Source organism: Oncorhynchus masou, chromosome 33 (genome assembly GCF_036934945.1).
Source record: "Oncorhynchus masou masou isolate Uvic2021 chromosome 33, UVic_Omas_1.1, whole genome shotgun sequence".
In the NCBI taxonomy this organism is placed as follows: domain Eukaryota; kingdom Metazoa; phylum Chordata; class Actinopteri; order Salmoniformes; family Salmonidae; genus Oncorhynchus; species Oncorhynchus masou.
The window spans coordinates 23576654-23598958 of record NC_088244.1 but is presented as its reverse complement, the minus strand read 5'-3'; the positions used below and the strand labels follow the sequence as shown (position 1 = coordinate 23598958).

General features: G+C 43.7%; 1 protein-coding gene across 1 annotated transcript; it reads left to right on the top strand.

Annotated features, from left to right (window-relative positions):
* Nucleotides 1-967: 967 nt before the first annotated feature.
* ifrd2 (interferon-related developmental regulator 2) lies at nucleotides 968-14892 on the top strand. The gene is made up of 12 exons (XM_064956830.1): nucleotides 968-1446; nucleotides 10753-10869; nucleotides 11028-11115; nucleotides 11343-11467; nucleotides 11830-11987; nucleotides 12082-12135; nucleotides 12269-12447; nucleotides 12683-12791; nucleotides 13028-13156; nucleotides 13325-13453; nucleotides 13673-13765; nucleotides 14082-14892. The coding sequence occupies exons 1-12, from the start codon at nucleotides 1407-1409 to the stop codon at nucleotides 14160-14162; spliced, it is 1302 nt and encodes a 433-aa protein (XP_064812902.1). The 5' UTR covers nucleotides 968-1406; the 3' UTR covers nucleotides 14163-14892.
* The last annotated feature ends 7413 nt before the right edge of the window (nucleotides 14893-22305 follow it).

Genomic DNA, 22305 nt, shown 5'->3' with positions numbered 1-22305 from the left:
CCAGCAAGTCGACTTGGTATGGTACTCCCTATATTTAGCCATGTTATTTTTACTTGTTATTGTTATTCACTGTGTATTTATTCCTCATGTCACTATTCTATTTTTATTTTATCTTTGTATCTTTATCTTGAACTCTGCATTGTTGGAAAAGGATCCGTAAGTAAGCATTTCACTGTTAGATTACACATACTGTTTACAAAGCGTGTGAAAAATACAATTTGATTTGACAAATTTTCTTAATTTTTTACTCTGCATCGTTGCGAAAGGGCTCATAAGTAAGCGTTTCACAGTAAAATTCAAACCCGTTGCATTTGGCTCGTTTGACAAAAAAAAAAAATGGTCGGACGACCCCAACAGCTGATTTGTTTTGGGGTATTATGGATACTGTAGTTTAGTCGGAGACGAATTCATGCTTTGGGCACTTAAATGAGAATCATCATATGACTACAAAACCCAGCTTGCCTAATATATCTAATAGGAGGTGGGTCTGAATGCAGTTACCACTTACCCAGGAGAAGATGGTGGATTTGTTAGAATGGGTGCTTTTACTGGTCGACCTTCTTATTATAGCCCAGTGTTCCTGACATGGTTTCGAGGCCTTTTCAGAATTCTTGCTCCCATAAATGTGCTGTGTCAAAGAACACTTTGTTGGTAAATAAAATTGACTTTGGGAAGGTTATCAACACGACTCGGATTGTGAAAAGCAGACATGTCAGGTTGAAAAGGATTGTGGATACGGCAACAGTTATTAGGGATAACAGTAGATGTTTCTGTTGACATGATTTTTAAATGCTGCTTACTCCTATAGTTAGATTGTCTGAGCATGATAGAGAAAGTTTGAAGAGGGATGGAGTTTTTGGGGAGGGTTTGATAGAAGTTAATGGGATTTGTTTTTTTCTTAGTACAGAATTAGGCAAACCATGATTGATCGCACACTCCAGCGCAATAGGTGGCGGCATACACCTTAAACGTTTGCTTGTGGAACGCCTTTATACCAAAGAAGAAGATGTGTGAATTTGGAACAGCAACGTGCTCGATACTCCATTCCAAACACTTTAAAAAACATGTTGTATCTCAATCTGGCATTAGATATCGGTTACCCGGGGACAATCACAGGTAATGAAGAAAAACAAATTCCTCGACTTGTAAAGCCAACTCCACATCATCTGCGGTGGTGAAACGTGGTGCCACTAAAAACAAGTGGGGGATCGAGTCTAGCTAACGTTAATTATTTTTGTTTTTGATATATGGTGTCATCACACTAATTAAGATCTTGAATACATCGTGACCTCCGAGGTTGTTTTCAAAAGACTGTCAAGGCCTTGAATATTAATTGTTCAGTTTCGGCTCCGGGGGTGCCCTGTTGAGACTTGGAAGTGAATTTGTGAAGAAACCTGATTGGCGACATGCCAAGGAGTAAAAAAGGGAAACGTAGTTCAAACAAGGGTAAGTTGGCTAACTGCTGTCTTATTTGTTAACATATGATTATGTGTAGGGCTAATATATATTATTTGCATCACAATCTAAGCTGGCATAAATGCTGTGCAACTGCCTGAATTGATCGGTTCCATATGGAACAAAGTTGCTACACTACAGTAGTTAGCTACTTTCTCATAGAATGACCATTATTTGTAGCAATGCATTGACAAACTGGTGTTTGATAATAGCTAGCTATCTAACACCTTATATAACTGCTATAACACACTATATATCTGTTTTGTTTGCATTCTGAGCTAGACAATTTGTTTATATTGCTCAGTGCGTTAGCTAGCTAGATTTATTTGCCAGCAATTTTGCCTTAACTAGCTAACTTTGCTTGTTATAATTGACCACTTGATCATTTTATTTCATCATTATTTATGCAGTTAAGTCGATTGAGGACACATTCTTATTTGCAGTGACCTGTCAAACATCAATAAACAACAATTGCAGTATACATAACTATCTAAATACACATCAATTACACAATACATGAAAAGCAAGCGCATTCAAAGTGACATCGCCACATAGCTCTAACATAGTAAGCTGGTGCACTGGGAGTATTCCTAGCAAGGCTGGTGTTAGTCTGAAAAAGAGACCTAATGGCATGTGCCTGTTTTTTTGTGGTGGGGGGTTGATTCTTTGCCCTTCGACCCGAGCTTCGATTCCTACTACCACTAAGATTCAGTATTTTGAAATGGAGGAGATGAGTAGTTGAAAGACCAAGAAAAGGCAGGGCCACTGGTAGGCAGGTGGGCCACCAGGCAGTACAGTCAGAACCATGTATCAGTAAACAAAAGATGCAGGCCTATATCGCAATACTGTATCTCTGTTTCTTGGCTTGCAATGGCTCGTAAATTCACTAAATTAGAGGCTATCAATGAGTAGGCTGACATCAATGTGCTGGAGCTCAGGGTGGTTCGCCTGGCTCTTCAACAGTTGCAGCCCTATCTGGTAGGACAACATTTCCTGATCCAATGGCTTGGGAGCTCTTGCCGTGGGCCCAGACCTGCCGGATGGGGGCCTGGAGTCTACACCACGGGTTGGCAACTTTTTTTCTGTTGAGTGCGAATTTACAATTTATCCTACCATTTCTAACAATCTGCGTGCCAGTTATGATGTTCATATGTGCATTACAGCTAATTGTGTATTGAATGTTTAATTACCCACAAACAGAAGAATTCCATAACTGAACGAAACATATCAAGCACTCGTAAGTAGACTCACCTCTTTATTTAAAAATAACTTAATACTCTCGTAGCCTATAGCTGTCTTTGTTAGTCAAGTTTCAGCACTCCTGGGCTACAGCACACCAAGATGGTAAAACACAGTATCGCAGGCGAAGTGTTGCCAACATCTGTTAACTTAGCACCACGGAGCTCCACTATAGACCGAGCTACATCAGATGAGCGATGCCACACCAAGGCGCTGTCCATTAGCACCACAGAGCTCCACTATAGGCCTAGCTGCATCAGATGAGCGATGCCACACCAAGGCGCTGTCCATTAGCACTGCGGAGCTCCACTATAGGCCTAGCTACATCAGATGAGCAATGCCACACCAAGGCGCTGTCCATTAGCACCATGGAGCTCCACTATAGGCCTAGCTACATCAGATGAGCGATGCCACACCAAGGCGCTGTCCATTAGCACCGCGGAGCTCCACTATAGGCCGAGCTACATCAGATGAGCGATGCCACACCAAGGCGCTGTCCATTAGCACCACGGAGCTCCACTATAGGCCGAGCTACATCAGATGAGCGATGCCACACCAAGGCGCTGTCCATTAGCACCACAGAGCTCCACTATAGGCCTAGCTGCATCAGATGAGCGATGCCACACCAAGGCGCTGTCCATTAGCACTGCGGAGCTCCACTATAGGCCTAGCTACATCAGATGAGCAATGCCACACCAAGGCGCTGTCCATTAGCACCATGGAGCTCCACTATAGGCCTAGCTACATCAGATGAGCGATGCCACACCAAGGCGCTGTCCATTAGCACCGCGGAGCTCCACTATAGGCCGAGCTACATCAGATGAGCGATGCCACACCAAGGCGCTGTCCATTAGCACCACGGAGCTCCACTATAGGCCGAGCTACATCAGATGAGCGATGCCACACCAAGGTACTGTCCATTAGCACCGTGGAGCTCCACTATAGGCCGAGCTACATCAGATGAGCGATGCCACACCAAGGCGCTGTCCATTAGCACCGTGGAGCTCCACTATAGGCCGAGCTACATCAGATGAGCGATGCCACACCAAGGCGCTGTCCATTAGCACCACAGAGCTCCACTATAGGCCGAGCTACATCAGATGAGCGATGCCACACCAAGGCGCTGTCCATTAGCACCGTGGAGCTCCACTATAGGCCGAGCTACATCAGATGAGCGATGCCACACCAAGGCCGCTGTCTTCGCTCCTTTTTAAAACGCATCTAGAGATCTTTGTATTCTACTTCCTGATTTTTGCCATTGTTTTGTCGGGTTTGTAAGTTTTTCCTTTTATGCTTCTTATTCCATTGCGTTATGTGTATTTGTTTGACATGCAGTTGTGGTTAGCAGATTTAAAGCGATGGTCATTTTAATTTTGAAGTGTGCTTTATTGTGACTTGATGGTCTGTGTTAGTGGTTTTATGTATATTTTGTAAAGCTGTCTAAATGTTGGTTTTATTTACGTTTTTGAATGATGGACAATATTCGTTTGAGTTTTATCAAGATAGAATCCAGATTTCATTGTGATGAGACACTTCACTGTTTTCAATTGCATTTATCAGACATTTTGATTGTTTATATGGAAATGTTGTTAGAACATTTGGAAATATGATTTATACATCTTTGTTAATAATAAATCATGTGTTTTTAAATTGCTCCTCCATTCATTTTTGTGTAAGTCACATTTCAAAATTGGCTACAGAACTACAAAGGCCAAATAATATGTGATTAAAAAACTAACATTTATTTAAAAATACAAGGTTCAATAAGAAAGACAGACGACTGTTAGGCCTAACAACCCTAAACATAACAATGTGTTATCATGTCCATAACTACTGCTGAGAATCGTAGCCTACACAGTCTCTTGTCTTATTCCAAATCCCATGCAACACACACTCGCATTACTAATTGCTGAAATTTACTGGCATGAACATTACAAGGTTATATAATTTTGTATTGAAAATCACATCTTACCGATCACATCTTACCGATTTTTTTAAATTTTATTTTAATTTTTTTATTTATATAATGCGATCCTTGTCCCTGCTTTCCATTGCTGAGCCACGTAATATCTGGGCTATATTAGGAGACTGAGTTGCACACAGGCCTCTGAGTGGTCAGCCGGCAGCGTGAGGGGCTCAGTATTGACTTAATGTGTGAAAAGTTTGGATAGATACGTAGATTCGAATGCTGAAAGCATTGCACATATGCAACCTTCTTCAGACTATCATTTCACTGGCAGGCTCTCCCAACATTGGATAATGGAGGCCCCTTGATCGCTCTGTCCCTTCCAGTTCTTTGCGCAGCTCCATGAATTTTGATGACCAAAGGGAGGATGCCTTGAGCTCGATCAGCTGCATTTCAAAGTCCTCGGTTCCCATCCAATGGAACACAGACCGATCCAAGTCGCTCTCCTCAGTCGTCTGGCTTCAAAAAATCAAACATTGGGCCGTGTTGCTTGAAGTCTTTAAATCTGACAGAGAACCCCGACTTTAGCTCCCCCATGTACACTCTGATGGCGTCAGTACTGACTATTGCGTTGACAGCCCTTTGAGTTGCTTGAAGTAGCGGAACGTTCCACTTTGAATATCCCGCTAGTAAACTTCTTCTAGCTTGGCAACGAATGCCTTCCATGCATGGAACACATCCAGCACTGTTTGGCCTGAATCCTGCAGGCGCAGGTTGAGCTCATTGAGGTAACCTGTTACGTCAGTGTGACACATCAGTTTTACAAGCCAATCCTCAAGCTCTGGGTAGTTTTGGCCCTTTTCAGCCAGAACGGCTTTAACCTTATCCAAACACTCCACAAACTGTTCCAGAAACTTCCATCTACTGACACTGCAGTGAAGAGGCAAGTCTTGGTGGATTTGTTCAGAGACAAGTGAGCAACAAAGAAATTCACAATTTGAACTACAGAAGCTATCACAGTACCTAAAATCGGAATTTGAAATCTTGGAACAGATTCTCTTGGTGAATGACAGTGAAATTTAACCACATGGTGGTCAATTTAATCTTCAATCAGCTTTGGGAATAGTTTGTTTCCCTACCATTAGTGGGGGCACTGTCAGTTGCAATGGCGAATGTTTTTAATATCGACACTACTCTCCTCAAAATGATCTGTGAAGGCTTTTGCTACATCTTCCCCTTTAGTGTTACTATGCATGGGTTTTGGACAAAGCAGCTCCTCACCTACCTGCTCTGAGTCACAGTATCTGACAACTGCTATATGTGGAATGTCATTCACTGGTGCGCAGTGTCTAATATTAAAGAAGTCTCTGGGTATTGCTCAGAGACTTATGATAAGCTGTAGACCACACTGTATACCAAGAGTTCTCATCTATATTATTCGTAGCTGTCTATTTACCACCACAGACCGATGCCGGCACTAAGGCCTCACTCAACCAGCTGTATAATGCCAAAAGTAAACAAGAAAATGCTCATCCAGAAGCAGCGCTCCTCGTGGCCAGGGACCTATGCATAGTCACTTTACCCCTACCTATGTACAAATTACCTCGACTAACCTGTACCCCCTCACATTGACTCGGTACCGGTACCCCCTGTATATAGCTTCGTTATTGTTTTGTGTTTAAATTTCTTTCTTTTTTGACTTTAGCTTATTTGGTAAATATATTCTTAACTCTTTCTTGAACTACATTGTTGGTTAAGGGCTTATAAGTAAGCATTTCACCGTAAGGTCCACACTCGTTGTGTTCGGACCAGATGAAAGAGTTTGATGTCTTTGGGATGATTGTGTCTTTTGTTAGCCAATCCATCAAGTAAAGCCTGGGAACTACTGAGGAAATTCTCCTTGACATGTTCCCCCAGCAGTAAATGGGTTTCCATGTTTAGCAATGCACCGAGCAAACTTTGTAGCTTGATTTGACTGCATGTAGATTTGAAACGCACTGCTTTGCTTTTCATACCTGTACAGGGCCCTCTTGATTCCTAGAGCCTTGTCCGCCTCACCCTTGAAGTTTTTCTCATGTCTCATTTCAAAATGACGCAGTACACTTGATGTCTGACAAACAACAGTTTTACAACAGAGCGCAAACAGCCAGGCCCTTTAGTTAAACAAATCCATAGTCCTTTGTCCAAGAGTGACCAATCACCACCTTCCGGAGACACCTGAAACCCCACCTCTTTAAGGAATACCTAGGATAGGATAAAGTAATCCTTCTCACCCCCCCCCCTTAAATGATTTAGATGCACTATTGTAAAGTGGCTGTTCCACTGGATGTAATAAGGTGAATTCACCAATTTGTAAGTCGCTCTGGATAAGAGCGTCTGCCAAATGACTTAAATGTAAATGTAAGAGGCAAAAGATGAGCGGACATCTGCGTTATTTTTCTTTGCTGATGACATTTTGCGCCCTTAAGTTTTTAAATATCAAAAGAAAGCTTGCTAGCTGCCATGTGAAAACAAATCCTCTTCAGTGCTGCCTTGGTTTTGAATTTAGACTAGAGTGGAGGCGGGTTGTCGTGTGCTGAACTAATAATGATTCTCCTGCAAAATCATGAAAGCCCATTGGCTAATCAGGATGGACATACCTTGGGAACTACAATATTGCCTTAAACTATTTGAATTTGGATCTGCACCGCCTCCATCTTCGGGCTTGGCCTCTGAGGCGTTAGTGGACCTGTCTAGGCCGTTAGGACAATGTGGTGAACACAGTGCGGAGGGCCATGGTTTCTTCCACCAACGCGTCATATCAAAAGTGGTGGGGCATATTCTGTACCTGGTGTGAGAGCCATATGTGCAAATGGTTTTAGTCACTGCTCAATGCGGGCCGAGCGACATTCCACATTGAGAGTGTAGCCGTTATCTCGGCATGCCATGACGAAGTTCATTGCTCTCCAAATTTATGGAGCTCGACGTCTGTGTCCAGCAATGGCCCACTCGGTGCAAAACTGGAACGTTAACGTGGTGCTGTCAGTGCTTGCTGAGCCCCTAGAGTCGAGGACTTTGAAGCATCTATCGATGAAGGTGGCATTCCTGTTGGCTATTACCTCAACTAAGAGGGTGAGTGAACTTCATGCTTTTTCAGTGTGCGCTGAATGTGTTTACGAATGGGTCCAGACGAGGAGTGTCACCCTCCGTCGTAACCTCTCATTCTTGCCAAAGGTCCTGTTTGACAGATGCGAACTGACCCTTACGTTTGTCCGCATCTGCTCCTCCTTCGGATGAGCTGCGTGTTATTTCCCCCCCATGTGTGCTGTGCACAGTCAGGCCTGGCCTTAGACACTTACATTACACAGACGCTGGCAATACGACAGCCTATCGATACAAAGACTCGCATTACTACAGCATTTCGGCTGTAGGTATATGTTTCTGCGTGTGTTTCTGCGTCCATATGACCGATTTCTGTTGGCCCAAACCTCAAATGCAAATAGCGAGTTGGAACTGCTTTCTGTCAGAGAGGAAGAAGTGATCTTCCATCTTTGTTGTGAGTGGCAGGGCGAGGGGCTTGGTGTGTGCGACTGGGAAGTTGCACAGAAGGAGCGAAAGAGACGAGACCAAAAAGACAAATGCTCATATAAACAAACAAATTAAACCTTGATTCTTGCAGTACTGGCATTTGGAACATTACGTTCAAACAAAGTAGAATTGATTTGATCTATCGCCCAGCCCTAGTCCCTAGGCTGGCAGGGAGCTCCGCCCCCTTGTGGTCTGATGTGGGAAGTGCACATAACGTGAGGACTCAACACGTCTCCCGACGATAATGGACTCCGACTAGGGGTCAGATTACTGAATGCGCAAACTCCTTTTTGTCACATGTACAGGTGGCCAAATGTCAGCATAGTGGTAGAAACGGTAAAATGACATATTCTAATCAATGTTTGCTCAACTGGAATACTATCTCCAAGTAAAATCCATGTTTATAACAACCACTGAGTCATCTATATTAGATATCTCCATGTGACCAGTAGTAAAGATGGTAGAATTCATCTTATTGCTGTTCAATTGATGAGAATGATCAAACAGGACAGGTTACATAGAGAAGGTCTGAACAGGCTTACAGAGAAGTGTCTGGGGAAAGCAAGAGCTGCACTGCTGAGAGCAACATGAAGAAGGAGAGGAGGATTACTGTCTAAGTGTCTCTTCCTCCATCCATGGCCAACCTTTCATCCCTTCTCCCTGCACCTGAACCCCTTAACAGGCTGTCACAGACAGGGGGTTATACAGTTGTATCTGTTGGCCAAGGGCCCAGTCTCTCAAAGGTAACACAGCAGGACTCCAACCCCTGGCCTGCTTCAAATCTTATTCATCGTTCATGTAACCTGGACCCACGTACTAATGTGTCCCTACATCACCTGGACTAATTTGACGCCCATGGCCATCTGTCAACTATTCCCACTTGACCATCACATCCCAGTACTTCTCCACCCACTTGACTAACTCATCTTTACCATTCGTCATTGTTACAGTTCATATGATATTGCATGGCTCATGACTTTACAGGTTTAGTAGCAAGGTTTGAATATTCCAAACGATGTCCTCGGGAGTTCATTGCCATATGTTTTACCCTGCCTCATGTCACTCCGGCTGGTCCCAGGACTCCTAGCCTTCTCTCTCCCTCTCTGTCCTACTAACACCGTATCCACATCTTGGATACCCCCAGCTCCACCGTCCCCTCTGCACATGTTGGCCAACTCACTGACCTAACTCCTCTCATAGAGGCTTCATTCAGAATGCTGCATAAACCATGGCATTACCATTCGTCAGCTTTCCCATCTCTTACACCCTGTGTTTGTTTTTTCTTATCTGTGGTTTTGAGCTTAGGCAGCAGGGAAGTTGCTTATGTTTTGAAAAGCTCAGTTAAAGACCCAATTGGCCAAGACTAAGTTTTGAGACTTGATGAAGGGAAGCCCCTTCATCTCACTGGCTGTGTCTGGAAAAGAAAAGCCCTGTCACACTCTCAAGCGCCTCCCCTTGGCATGACTGAAGTGCAGACACTTGTGGAAAGCTTGAGTGATTGCTATAGGCTGACGTGCGTAGTGTTGGCTGTGAACACTCTGCCTGGGGTTCAAGGTTGAGTACCAGTAAGTCACGTGACTGATAAGGGCCCACTCGGTACAGTATGATCACTAGAGACAGAGAAGGTGACTTGTGGGAATGAATTACAGTACCAGTCAAAGGTTTGGACACCTACTCATTTAAGGGCTTTTCTTGATTTGTACTATTTTCTACATTGTAGAATAATAGCGGAGACCTCAAAACTATAAAATAACACACATGGAATCATGTGGTAACCAAAAAAGTTAAACAACTCAAAATATATTTTATATTTGAGGTTCTTCAAAGTAGCCACCCTTTGCCTTGATGACACTAAATGAATTGACATGCTTCCAGGAGGCCATTGTTGATACAGTACTTTTGGTCATGCAGTGTATTCTAGGACGTCATAGTAAATGACAATGTGGAGCCTGGGCAGGCTTCCCCCAGCCCTAGAGTCATTCAACAGGGAGGTGATTTTACAGCTTGATTCCCTGCATCAGGTCTGTCATCCCGGTGAACTTTCCCCCAGTAAAGCTCTCTGCTGGGGCTGGGCTGGCTGATTTTTGGGGTTCAACCTGGGGATCCAACTTCACTGATAATCTCTAAGAAAGGTCTGTCTTGAAGGATGAATTCTTTTGAGCCTAGGTATGCTAGGTCTTGATCACTGGAGTAAGGCAGTGTGGTCATGTGTGACTATATCCTCACTGTCTCTGCCATCTGTCAGGATAGGGCCACAGTCTGGTAGCTGTACTAGGGGCAGTGCCAGTCAGTTGGCTCGGCTGTGTCTGAGGGATTAACATTTCAGGCAGCGGCCGCCCGCAACCAGCCTTCCCAGTTTAGCTGCATGTGACGTGCCTGTGTGTGTCAGCACTGGGGAGAGAATAGACTTTGGTCTCTACAAGGGTCCTGGGATGTCATTACCGACAGCTGAGTGAGCCACTGACAGAGACAACGTTCACCTCAAACTCACACTCCTATCTCTCTGCATCTCTTTCCCTTTCTCTTGCTCTCACCTACTATCCTCCACTCTCCTTGTTATTTCTATCCTACATTCTCTCTCATAGGGGGGAGGAATGGGGTGAAGGGTGGGTCTGGTGCCAGTGATGATGACCTGGCGTCTGATGTGCTCAGTCACTACAGCAGTGCCAGCGAGAACGCCTCGGTGCTGGACGACAGCCCAGGTGGGTACACACACACACACACACACACACACGCTAAGTCAACATTCATGTGCTCTCACACTACTAAACACAGGTGCATCATCCAAAGAAGTGTCATGCAGTTGATATAAGCTCTTTGGTTTGGTGCTTACCTGTCGTTTCCTCTGTGTCCACCACAGGAGCAGGTGAGCCACTAGATGAACAGACTGCCCAGGAGGAGACCGAGGACAAGCTGAAACAATGCATAGACAACCTGATGGACAAGAGGTGGGTCTCGCAGGATTTAAAATGTATTTACAGAGGGACTCACTGTACACCTAACTTCCCAGAACTAAAGCCACCAACGTTGCTAGTACTTGGGTAATTGGACATGAGGAACATAAGATCAGCTTCAACATAATGGTGTAGTGTAAGAGGTGTCTTCTCATAACTACAGCGTTAGGCAGAGCTGTGTGGAGACATACTGACTTGCCCCTTCCTCCTGTCCCGCGCAGTGCAAAGACACGCCTGGCAGCCCTGGAGTCTCTGAGAGGGGCCTTCTCATCCAGGCTGCTCTGTGACTTCCTGACAGAGAGACGCCTCACCATCAGCGACTGCCTGGAGAGGAGCCTGCGCAAGGGTGAGACTGACACCGTGCGACTGTCTGTGATGATGTTGGAGGGAGGAAGCTAGAGGCTGAATTTACCTACTCAATCTAGTCAAACGCAGGTTACTTTAGGTGGTGCTAGGCCAAGGCGATTCGACCCGCACACACTTTTTGGTCTACCATGCCTTTATTTGGCTGTAAAATAAACATTGCTGATCCAGTGGATCGTCTTCAAGTATACCTGAATTTAGTCTCTGAATTCAGAGTTTTTCTTGACAAAGTCCTGCAATAGCCTGACTTCTCTTGTTGACCTTAAGGATTGTAAAAGGTATCTTACCCTCCACCCTTTTTTATCCCTCTATTCCTGTCCATCATTCTCTCCATTCTCCTCTCAGGTGGTGGAGAGGAGCAGGCTGCAGCGGCCACAGTGTGTGCCCAGCTGTGTGTGCAGCTGGGCGGGGGGGACGAGAGCGAGGAGGGCTTCAAGATCCTTCGACCCGTCCTCAGCGCCATCATGATTGACGGCTGTGCCAGTGTGGCCGCCCGCCAGAGCGTGAGTGTCACCATTGGCCTTCATCACTGAAAGTGCATGTATTCTTATAAGCCCACTCAGAGTTGAAGTGTTCCATCTTTGTTTTCCCTGTCAGTGTGCCAGTGCTCTGGGTATGTGCTGCTATGTTTCTGCTGCGGAAGATGGAGAGGTGAGAATCTCTAGAAATCCTTTTCATTCTATTTCTCTGTAGCTGGAATAGAAACGTAATATGGCAAATCACGTACTTAATTGAATGTTTCTCCTTCACTGTCTGTCTTAATCGCTCTCTCTCGCTCTGGCAGGACTTGGTAAAATCCATGAGTCACCTGGAAAGTGTGTTCACCACGTCGTACCCCAACTTTGAGGGCACCCTGCCCACCCCCAAGGCCGGTACCCCTGGGCTCCACAGCGCCGCCCTGCACGCCTGGGCTCTACTCGTCACCCTCTGCCCCGCCTCCCGCCTCACTGTACTGCTAGACATGTGAGTGAAACACACAGAACAGGGCAGCGTCTTAAATGACACCATTCCCCATGTACTACAGTGGTGCAGTACGTTTGGTCAAATTAGTGGAATAAATGGGGAATAAGCTGCTATTTCACATACAGACAGGATTTTGCCAATGAGGGGAAAAACAGCAAGATGGCACCTTCAATAAAAAGTTGAGCAAACCAACAGGTTAAATTATCTCACTTCCACTGTCTCCTATTGTGCTCAGACATCTACTCAAGCTACAGGCCTGCCTGGAGAGCAGCGATGTGAACTACAGGATTGCTGTGGGGGAAACCATCGCCCTGCTGGTTGAACTGGGAAGAGATATAGACAGGGTATGTTCTGCCTCGTGACCAACCAGGGGCTGTAGGTTTAGCCTTTTAGATCACAATGAATAAGATTAGACATTGAGGACCTGATCCTAGATCAGCAGTCTTATTCTGAGACACTTTGTGAATACAGTCCCTGGTCTTATTCACACAGACTCAAACACAATATGGAGCCAATGTAGATCCCATGGAGAGGAAGTGAGGAAATATCCCTCCTTATCCTTGAGTGTTTTTCTATGTAGGAATTTGAAGACAGCGACATGCTGTGTGAGTGTCTGAAAGGTCTGGCCACTGACGGGAACAAACACCGTGCCAAGAACGACAGGAGGAAACAGCGCTCCCTATTCAGAGAGGTGCTGCACTACATAGAGGTGAGGAACCACCAGTCCCTCCACATACACTTCTAACGGTGCTTAATGGGTTTAAAATACACCCCAGACCAGTGTCTATAACTGGAGACCATAGGTCATTGTGAGAAATAAATAAATAAATATATAGTTGATTTTAATATGGAAATATTCTCTCCCCCTCCTGTGCAGAATGAGGACTTCACAGAAGAGAAGATCCGCTTTGGTGTGGAGGGCATCTACATTGACAGCTGGATGCGCAGGAGGGTCTACGATGCCTTCAAAGAGGTGCTGGAGTCTGGAGTGAGACACCACCTTCAGGTTAGGACAAATTCTAGGTCTAGAAGTGTTTGTGAGGTAAATGTACTATATTATAGCAGAGATATCTGGTATCTCTGCAACCAACAATGTTCTAATCAAATGTCTCAAAGGGTTTTGATGCTTGTTTGCCTATGCTTTCTCATGTATCATTTAGTAATTGCTAATAGTCAGCTTGTCATTCTATGATATTTAAGGGTGCGCCTGGTCTTGTCTATGTAGTTTAATCCGTTGCTGAGGGATATCTTTGGCCTGGGACCCCCTCTGATTCTGGACTCCTCCGTCAAAGCCAGCAAGATCTCCCGTTTTGAGAAGGTGACCCCACGTCCTATGAACTTTAAAATGTCTGTAAACCCACCAGCAGATTACCACTGCCATAAAACCATAACCACTGCCCTAACACCAGCAAATACTGTTCAACAACCACACACATATCATGTGAGATCTCCACTGTCTAATGAAATATGTTGGTTAAACAAAATGTACCTGCCCATTAGCTTCTTTAGCAGGTACTATGACATGTTATGGGTTTGCCTAGTCTTCACAGGACCCAATAGAAACCTGCCCTCCATATTGGTATTCTTCATTTTGAATGGTGTAAATCGAACCTGTTGAATTATTTCCCTCACAGCATCTGTTCAACTCAGCGGCCTTCAAAGCCAGGACTAAACTAAGGAACAAAGTGAGGGACAAGAGAGCAGATGTGATGTGAGGAATGAAAGAGAGGATTGGAGGAGAGGAATTGATGGAACGTGCCTTGGCCCCATAAGATGGAGACCCTGAGGAGAAGAATACTGGGGTATATTTATTGAAGCGAAATGTTTGTAACGTTGCAGATAGAAATGTAATGAATAGAGCTGACATGATTTCCTTTTCCAAATGACAAACAATCCTATCTGTTCTACACAGTACATTTCTATAGGAATGTTCTGTAACGTTACACCCTCTTGAATAGGCCCCTTGCCCAAACTCATCTCACAGGACACAACGGCTGCTGCCAAACCAGGGACTTTGCAGACAATGCAAACGCGTGTGCGTGCATGTTTTTTATTATTTGTAATTTTAACACTACATAATAAAATCATGACACCTACGGGACGCCTGAAAATCAAACAGAAAGGTGGTTTATTGTATCTTTTTATTAATATTTTCGGAAGAATATCTTAACCATTTCTGGTCATGTACAGTATTTTATTTTCTAATTTATTGAAAGTGGGAGAACAGTACATTGATTTTTAAAAGAAGTTCTGTTTACAGACTTCAGATATGCGAAGAGGACAAGGAATATAAGTTTGGGTGTTATCATGTATATTTTTATGCTGGTTGGTTGTGCATATAATCTATACATGTAAACTAAACAAAAATATAAATGCAACATGTCGTGTTGGTCCTGTGTTTCATGAGCTGAAATAAAAGATCCTAGAAAGGGCTTATTTCTCTAATTTTGTGCACAATTTTTTTTACATCTCTGTTAGTGAGCATTTCTCCTTTGCCAAGATAAGGTGGATGGATTATCCAAAAACTGATTCCAGCATGATCATTAAACAGGTGCACCTTGTGCTGGGGACAATAAAAGGCCACTCTAAAATGCGCAGGTTTGTCATTCAACAATGTCACAGATGTCAAGTTGAGGCAGCGTGCCATATCCACCAGAGCTGTTGCCAGAAAATTGTAATTTCTCTACCATAAACTACCTCCAATGTCAATTTGGAGGATTTGGCAGTACGTCCAACCGGCCTCACAACCGCAGACCACGTGTAACCACGCCAGCCCAGGACCTCCACATCCGGCTTTACCTGCGGGATCGTCTGAGACCAGCCACCTGGACAGGTGATGAAACTGGGTTTGCAAAACCGAAGAATTTCTGCTCAAACTTTCAGGAACTGTCTTGGAATCTCATCTGCATGCTTGTTGTCCTCACCAGGGTCTTGACCTGACTGCAGTTCAGCATTGTAACCAACTTCAGTAGGCAAATGCTCACCTTTGATAGCCACTGGCACGCTGGAGAAGTTTGCTCTTCACGGGTCAATCCTGGTTTCAACTGTACTGGGCAGATGGCAGACAGCGTGTATGGCCTTGTGTGGGCGAGTGGTTTGCTCATGTCAATGTTGTGAACAGAGTACCCCATGGTGGCGTTGGGGTTATGGTATGGGCAGGCATAAGCTATGGACAATGAACACAATTGCATTTTATTGATGGCAATTTGAATGCACATGGATACCGTGACGAGATCCTGAGGCCCATTGTCACACCATTCATCTGCCTCCATCACCTCGTGTTTCAGCATGATAATGCACGGCCCCATGTTGCATGGATCTGTTCACAATTTATGGAAGATGAAAATGCCCCAGTTCTTCCACGGCCTGCATACTCACCAGACACGTCACCCATTGAGCATGTTTGAGGTGACCTGGATCGACGCGTACGACAGCGTGTTCTAGTTCCCTCCAATATCCAGCAACTTCACACAGCCATTGAAGAGGATTGGGACAACATTCCACAGGCCACAATCAATAGCCTGATCAACTCTATGTGAAGGAGACGTCGTGCTGGATGAGGCAAATGGGGGTCACACCAGATACTTTTATTTCTTATTTTCTGATCCAAGCCCCTACTTAAAAAATGTATTTGTGACAAACAGATGCTTTTCTGTATTACCAGTCATGTGAAATCCATAGATTAAGGCCTAATGAATTTATTTCAATGGACTGATTTCCTTATATGAACTGATACTCAGAACAATTTCAAAGATTTTACTATGTTGGGTTTATATGTTGGGTTTATATGTTGGGTTTATATGTTGGGTTTATATTTTTGTTCATTGTCTATACAAATACATATGTATTCTAGGAGTGGACTCCAACAACAAAGTGCCATTTAACTGATCATGTTGTTTTCCATGTATTTTGATGAACAATGCTATATGACCCAAAGGATGAGGCAAATAAATTGATTATGGATAAATGTAATAACACAGTAAGGCTGTTGTATCTATGTAATCATTCATTATTTTCTCTGTGTTTATGTAAAATGTCTTAATGTTTGCATTGTAATGCAATGATCAAAGGCAAGGGATGAAAAGTAACCATTTATGGATCGCTGCGGCACACGGTATTAATATATCTAGTTGGATTTGATAGGGAAGGATAGCGTTTTCATTTTGGGAATCCACACTGGACAACAAATCAGTGACTGCAAGGTCATGTGTTGCTGCTGCCCCCTTGTGCTTGGTCTCCATCACCCCTGTTCTGCTAAATCTCATTCTCCACAAAATGGTATCATCTGCCGTGTCAACATGGACCCCCTGGTAAAATCTGAGAAATTATTCTTGCATTTTATTTGCAGATTTAGAAGTAATACTTTCAAACAAAATTTGACCATTTTGTTCCATCGTTAATAATATTAAAGTCAGCTCTCTAAACGTTATACATTTAAACAGATAATTCATGTTCGTTGCATGCACGAGTTGTTTCATATCCCCTGTGCTCAAACGAAGATAAATATGGTTAGTGCATGCAGTGTAAAGTGTTTCCAAATACAGTCGCCAGCCGCAGGTCTCTGTTAACTAACTCTACTGCATCTCCTCCTAGGCACGAATGGAACCCGATGCTGTCATTACTTTGTACAAGGAATATAGAGGGTATCCCATTCCTATTATGCCTTCGTGACTGCGACCGAACCAGAAGGATGCTGCATTACTAGTTTTTAATTTGTCGACAGGTGAGCTCACACACACACTGATTTAAACCATACAAAAGCCATATGCGCACAAACTGGTGCGTAAAAAGTGTTTTTGTGCATGCTGTTTGCTTTAAAATGTACCTTCAAAACACACACATCTTTCAAACTTCTCCACAAACTGCACTCAGAGTGGCGCCAAAGTGAGACAGTCAGTGGAAACGGACTGCACAATACCCAGCAGTGGACACTGATTCAAGAAGAGGACAGTAAAGATCTTGCCACCAAACCCCTGCAGTCTCCTATACCATGAGTAAGTAGCAGACAGACGGACAGACAAGTCTGCTGTCATGCCTTTTCGATGATGTTACATAGTATGTGTGTAAAAATCCTTTAAAGTACTACTTAAGTAGTTTTTTGGGGTATACGTACTTAAGTTTACTATTGATATTTTTTGACAACTTTTACTTCCTACATTCCTAAAGAAAATAATATACTTTTTACTCCATACATTTTCCCTGACACCCAAAAGTACTTGTTACATTTGGACAGGAAAATGGTCCATTTCACGCACTTATAAAGAGAAAATCCATGTTCATCCCTACTGTATCTGATCTGGCGGACACACTAAACACATTTTGTTTGTAAATTAATGTCAGTGTTGTAGTGTGCCTGGCCCTGGCTATCTGTAAATAAAATACAAAATAAATGGTACTGTCTGGTTTGCATAATGTAAGGCATTTGATACTTAAGTACATTTTAGCAATTCCAGCAATCGGGGTGGGACAATAATTTCTAGAGGTAAGGAAGGAGTGGTCTCGCCTCGTACGAACCATCCTGATAGCCGTGTAGCGAAACAGAATGTAAGCTCGTGAGATCAGGATGGTTCGTACGCGGCTTGTCCTGGGTGCGTCAGTCACGTCTCAATTCATTCACTCACCCTGATACAATACGTAAAGGTTTGCTTCTACTTTTATATTGTCTGTTCGTTTTCAGCTATGGAGCAGCTATGGCATGAGAAAAATGATCAATCTCACTGATCTCAACAAACATGGGAGAGCGTATGAGGATGGTAAAGGCCTTGAGTGATTTGAATGACTACCCCACAGAGTGCAAAGAACCTTGGGGTGATCCTGGACAACACCGTGTTGTTCTCTGCAAACATCAAAGCAGTGACTCGATCCTGCAGGTTTGTGCTCTGCAACATCCATAGAGTACGACCCTTCCTCACACAGGAAGCGGTGCAGGTCCTAATCCAGGAACTTGTCATCTCCTGTCTGGACTTCTGCAAATCGCTGTTGGCTGGGCTCCCTGCTTGAGCCATCAAACCCCTGCAACTTATCCAGAATGCTGCAGCCTGCCTGGTCGAAGCTTGCATCCACTCCAAGACCATGGTGCTTACCTACGGAGCAGCAAAAGGAACTACCCTTCCCTACCTTCAGGCTATGCTCAAACCCTACACCACAAACCAAGCTCTGTTCTGCCACCTCAAATCAAAATCATATCAAATTGTATTGGTCATACATATGGTTAGCAGATGTTATTGCGAGTGTAGGGAAATGCTTATGCTTCTAGATCCGACAGTTCAGCAGTATCTAATGCAGTGGAAGTCGGAAGTTTACATACACTTAGGTTGGAGTCATTAAAACTCATTTTTCAACCACTCCACAAATTTCTTGTTAACAAACTATAGTTTTGGCAAGTCGGTTAGGACATCTACTTTGTTCATGACACAAGTCATTTTTCCAACAATTGCTTACAGGCAGATTAATTCACTATCACAATTCCAGTGGGTCAGAAGTTTACATACACTAAGTTGACTGTGCCTTTAAACAGCTTGGAAAATACCAGAAAATTATGTCATGGCTTTATAAGCTCGGATAGGGTAATTGACATAATTTGAGTCAATTGGAGGTGTACCTGTGGATGTATTTTTAAGGCCTACCTTCAAACTCAGTGCCTCTTTGCTTGACATCATGGGAATATCAAACGATATCAGCCAAGACCTCAGAAAAAAAGTCTGGTTCATCCTTGGGAGCAATTGTCAAATGCCTGAAGGCACCACGTTCATCTATACAAACAATAGTACGCAAGTATAAACACCATGGGACCATGCAGCCGTCATACCTCTCAGGAAGGAGACGCGTTATGTCACCTAGAGATTATAGTACTTTGGTGCGAAAAGTGCAAATCAATCCCAGAACAACAGCAAAGGACCGTGTGAAGATGCTGGAGGAAACAGGAACAAAAGTATCTATATCCACAGTAAAACTAATCCTATATCGACATAACCGGAAAGGCCGCTCAGCAAGGAAGAAGCCACTGCTCCAAAACCACCATAAAAATTCCAGACTACGGTTTGCAACTGCACATGGGGACAAAGATCGTACTTTTTGGAGAAATGTCCTCTGGTCTGATGAAACAAAAATAGAACTGTGTGTCCATAATGACCATCATTATGTTTGGAGGAAAAAGGGGAGGCTTGCAAGCCGTAGAACATCATCCTAACCGTGAAGCACGGGGGTGGCAGCATCATGTTGTGGGGATGCTTTACTGCAGGAGGGACTGGTGCACTTCACAAAATAGATGGCATCATGAGGAGGGAAAATATGTGGATATATTGAAGCAACATCTTAAGACATCAGTCAGGAAGTTAAAGCTTGGTTGCAAATGGGTCTGTCAAATGGACAATGACCCAAAGCATAAATCCAAAGTTGTGGCAAAATGGCTTAAGGACAACAAAGTCAAGGTATTGGAGTGGCCATCACAAAGCCCTGACTTCAATCCTATTGAAAATTTGTGGGCAGAACTGAAAAGGCTTGTGTGAGCAAGGAGGCCTACAAACTTGACTCAGTTACACCAGCTCTGTCAGGAGGAATGGGACAAAATTCACCCAAGTTATTGTGGGAAGCTTGTGGAATGCTACCTGAAATGTTTGACCCAATTTAAAGGCAATGCTATCAAATACTAATTGTGTATGTAAACTTCTGACCCACTGGGAATGTGATGAAAGAAATAAAAGCTGAAATAAATCATTCTCTCTACTATTATTCTGATATTGTATTTAAAATAAGTGGTGATCCTAACTAACCTAAGACAGTGAATTTTTATTAAATGTCAGGAATTGTGAAACAGTTTAAATGTAAATTATTTGGCTAACGTGTATGTAAACTTCCAACTTCCAACAACTGAAGGTAATATCTAACAATTCCATAGCAAAACCTAATACACACAATCTAGTAAAGGAATGGGATAAGAATATATCAAATATGTGGATGGGCAGTGACAGAGCGGCTAAGATGCAGTAGATACTATAGAATAGATAGTGTAGGATACAGTAAATACATATGAGATGAGTAAACATTATTACAGTGGCATCATTAAAGTGACGAGTGTTCCATTTATTAAAGTGGCCAATGATATCAAGTCTGTAGGTAGGCAGCCGTCTCACTGTGCTAGTGATGGCTGATTAACAATCTGATGGCTAGGTCAGCAGAGTCTCTTATCTTCTGAAGCACCTGAAACCCTACGTCTTAAAGTATCTTAAATAATACACCTCCTCACCTGGACCCTCCAGACCCCTGTCAAGCCCCCAGTCCTTAGCATGACCTCCAGACCCCTGTCCAGCCCCTATCCCAGACCCTCAATTAAGGAGAAGTAGCCGGGATGGTCTGGACTACAGTGGGGAGTGCTGGTCTTCAGTAGCACCTGGAGGAACTGGAGGGTAAATGCACAGACACACGAACACTCACACATTTGGAAAGACTGGCCCATTCCCTCTTTGTTCTCTCTGTGCTCCATTGTTGTAATTCTCTCTCTTTGCAGAAATTTGACCATTAAGGCTTAATTCACACTGTCTCCTCTGAACAGTTGATGTTGAGATGTGTCTGTTACTTGAACTCTGAAGCATTTATTTGGGCTGCAATCTGAGTTGCAGTTAAATCAAATGAACTAGGGGCCTCCCGGGTGGCGCAGTGGTTAAGGGCGTGCCACCAGAGACCCTGGGTTCGCGCCCAGGCTCTGTCGTAACCGGCCACGACCGGGAGGTCCGTGGGGCGACGCACAATTGGCCTAGCGTCGTCCGGGTTAGGGAGGGTTTGGCCGGTAGGGACATCCTTGTCTCATCGCGCACCAGCGACTCCTGTGGTGGGCCGGGCGCAGTGCACGCTAACCAAGGTTGCCAGGTGAACAGTGTTTCCTCCGACACATTGGTGCGGCTGGCTTCCGGGTTGGATGCGCGCTGTGTTAAGAAGCAGTGCGGCTTGGTTGGGTTGTGTATCGGAGGACGCATGACTTTCAACCTTCGTCTCTCCTGAGCCCGTACGGGAGTTGTAGCGATGAGACAAGATAGTAGCTTATTAAAATCAATTGGATACCACGAAATTGGGGAGAAAAAGGGGTTAAAAAAAAAATATATAAAAAAAAATCTAATCTAACGAACTTATCCTCTGCAGCAGAGGGTCTTCCTGTGGCTGTCCTCACTAGAGCATGTTTCATCATAGCGCTTGATGGTTTTTGTGGCAAAATGTCTTAAAGTAATGATGGACTGACATAATATAGACTTGGTCTCTTACCAAATAGGGCTATCTTCTGTGTACCACCACTACCTTGTGACAACACAACTAATTGGCTCAAACGCATTAAAAAGGAAAGAAATTCCGTAACATTAACAAGGCACACCTGTTAATTGATATGCATTCCAGGTGACTACCTCATGAAGCTGGTTGAGAGTGCCAAGAGAGTGCAAAGCTGTCAGTCAAGGCAAATGGTGGCTACTTTGAAGAATCTCAAATATAAAATATATTTTGATTTGTTTAACACTTTTTTGGTTACTACATGATTCCATGTGTTATTTCATAGTTTTGATGTCTTCACTATTCTACAATATAGTAAAAATAAAGAAACTCTTGAATGAGTTGGTGTCTCCAAACTTTTTACTAGTACTTGCCTTCGGAAAGTATTCAGACCCCTTGACTTTTTCTGTATATTGTTACGTTACAGCCGTATTCTAAAAATTGGTTACATATTTTTTTTAATTCTCAATTTACACACAATTCCCCATAATGACAAAGCGAAAACAGGTTTTTTGAAATTTTTGCAAATGTATTAAAATTTAAATCCTTGTCCAATCAATTGAATTTACCACAGGGGGACTCCACGTTTTAATCCATGAGGAT

Bases quoted from the DNA above. Each gene is read 5' to 3' on its own strand.
- ifrd2 (XM_064956830.1), top strand. From the start codon at position 1,407: ATGCCAAGGAGTAAAAAAGGGAAACGTAGTTCAAACAAGG. The intron at 11,468-11,829 runs GTGAGACTGACA...TTCTCCTCTCAG, and splicing joins GGAGAGGAGCCTGCGCAAGG to GTGGTGGAGAGGAGCAGGCT. The intron at 12,448-12,682 runs GTGAGTGAAACA...TATTGTGCTCAG, and splicing joins CTCACTGTACTGCTAGACAT to ACATCTACTCAAGCTACAGG.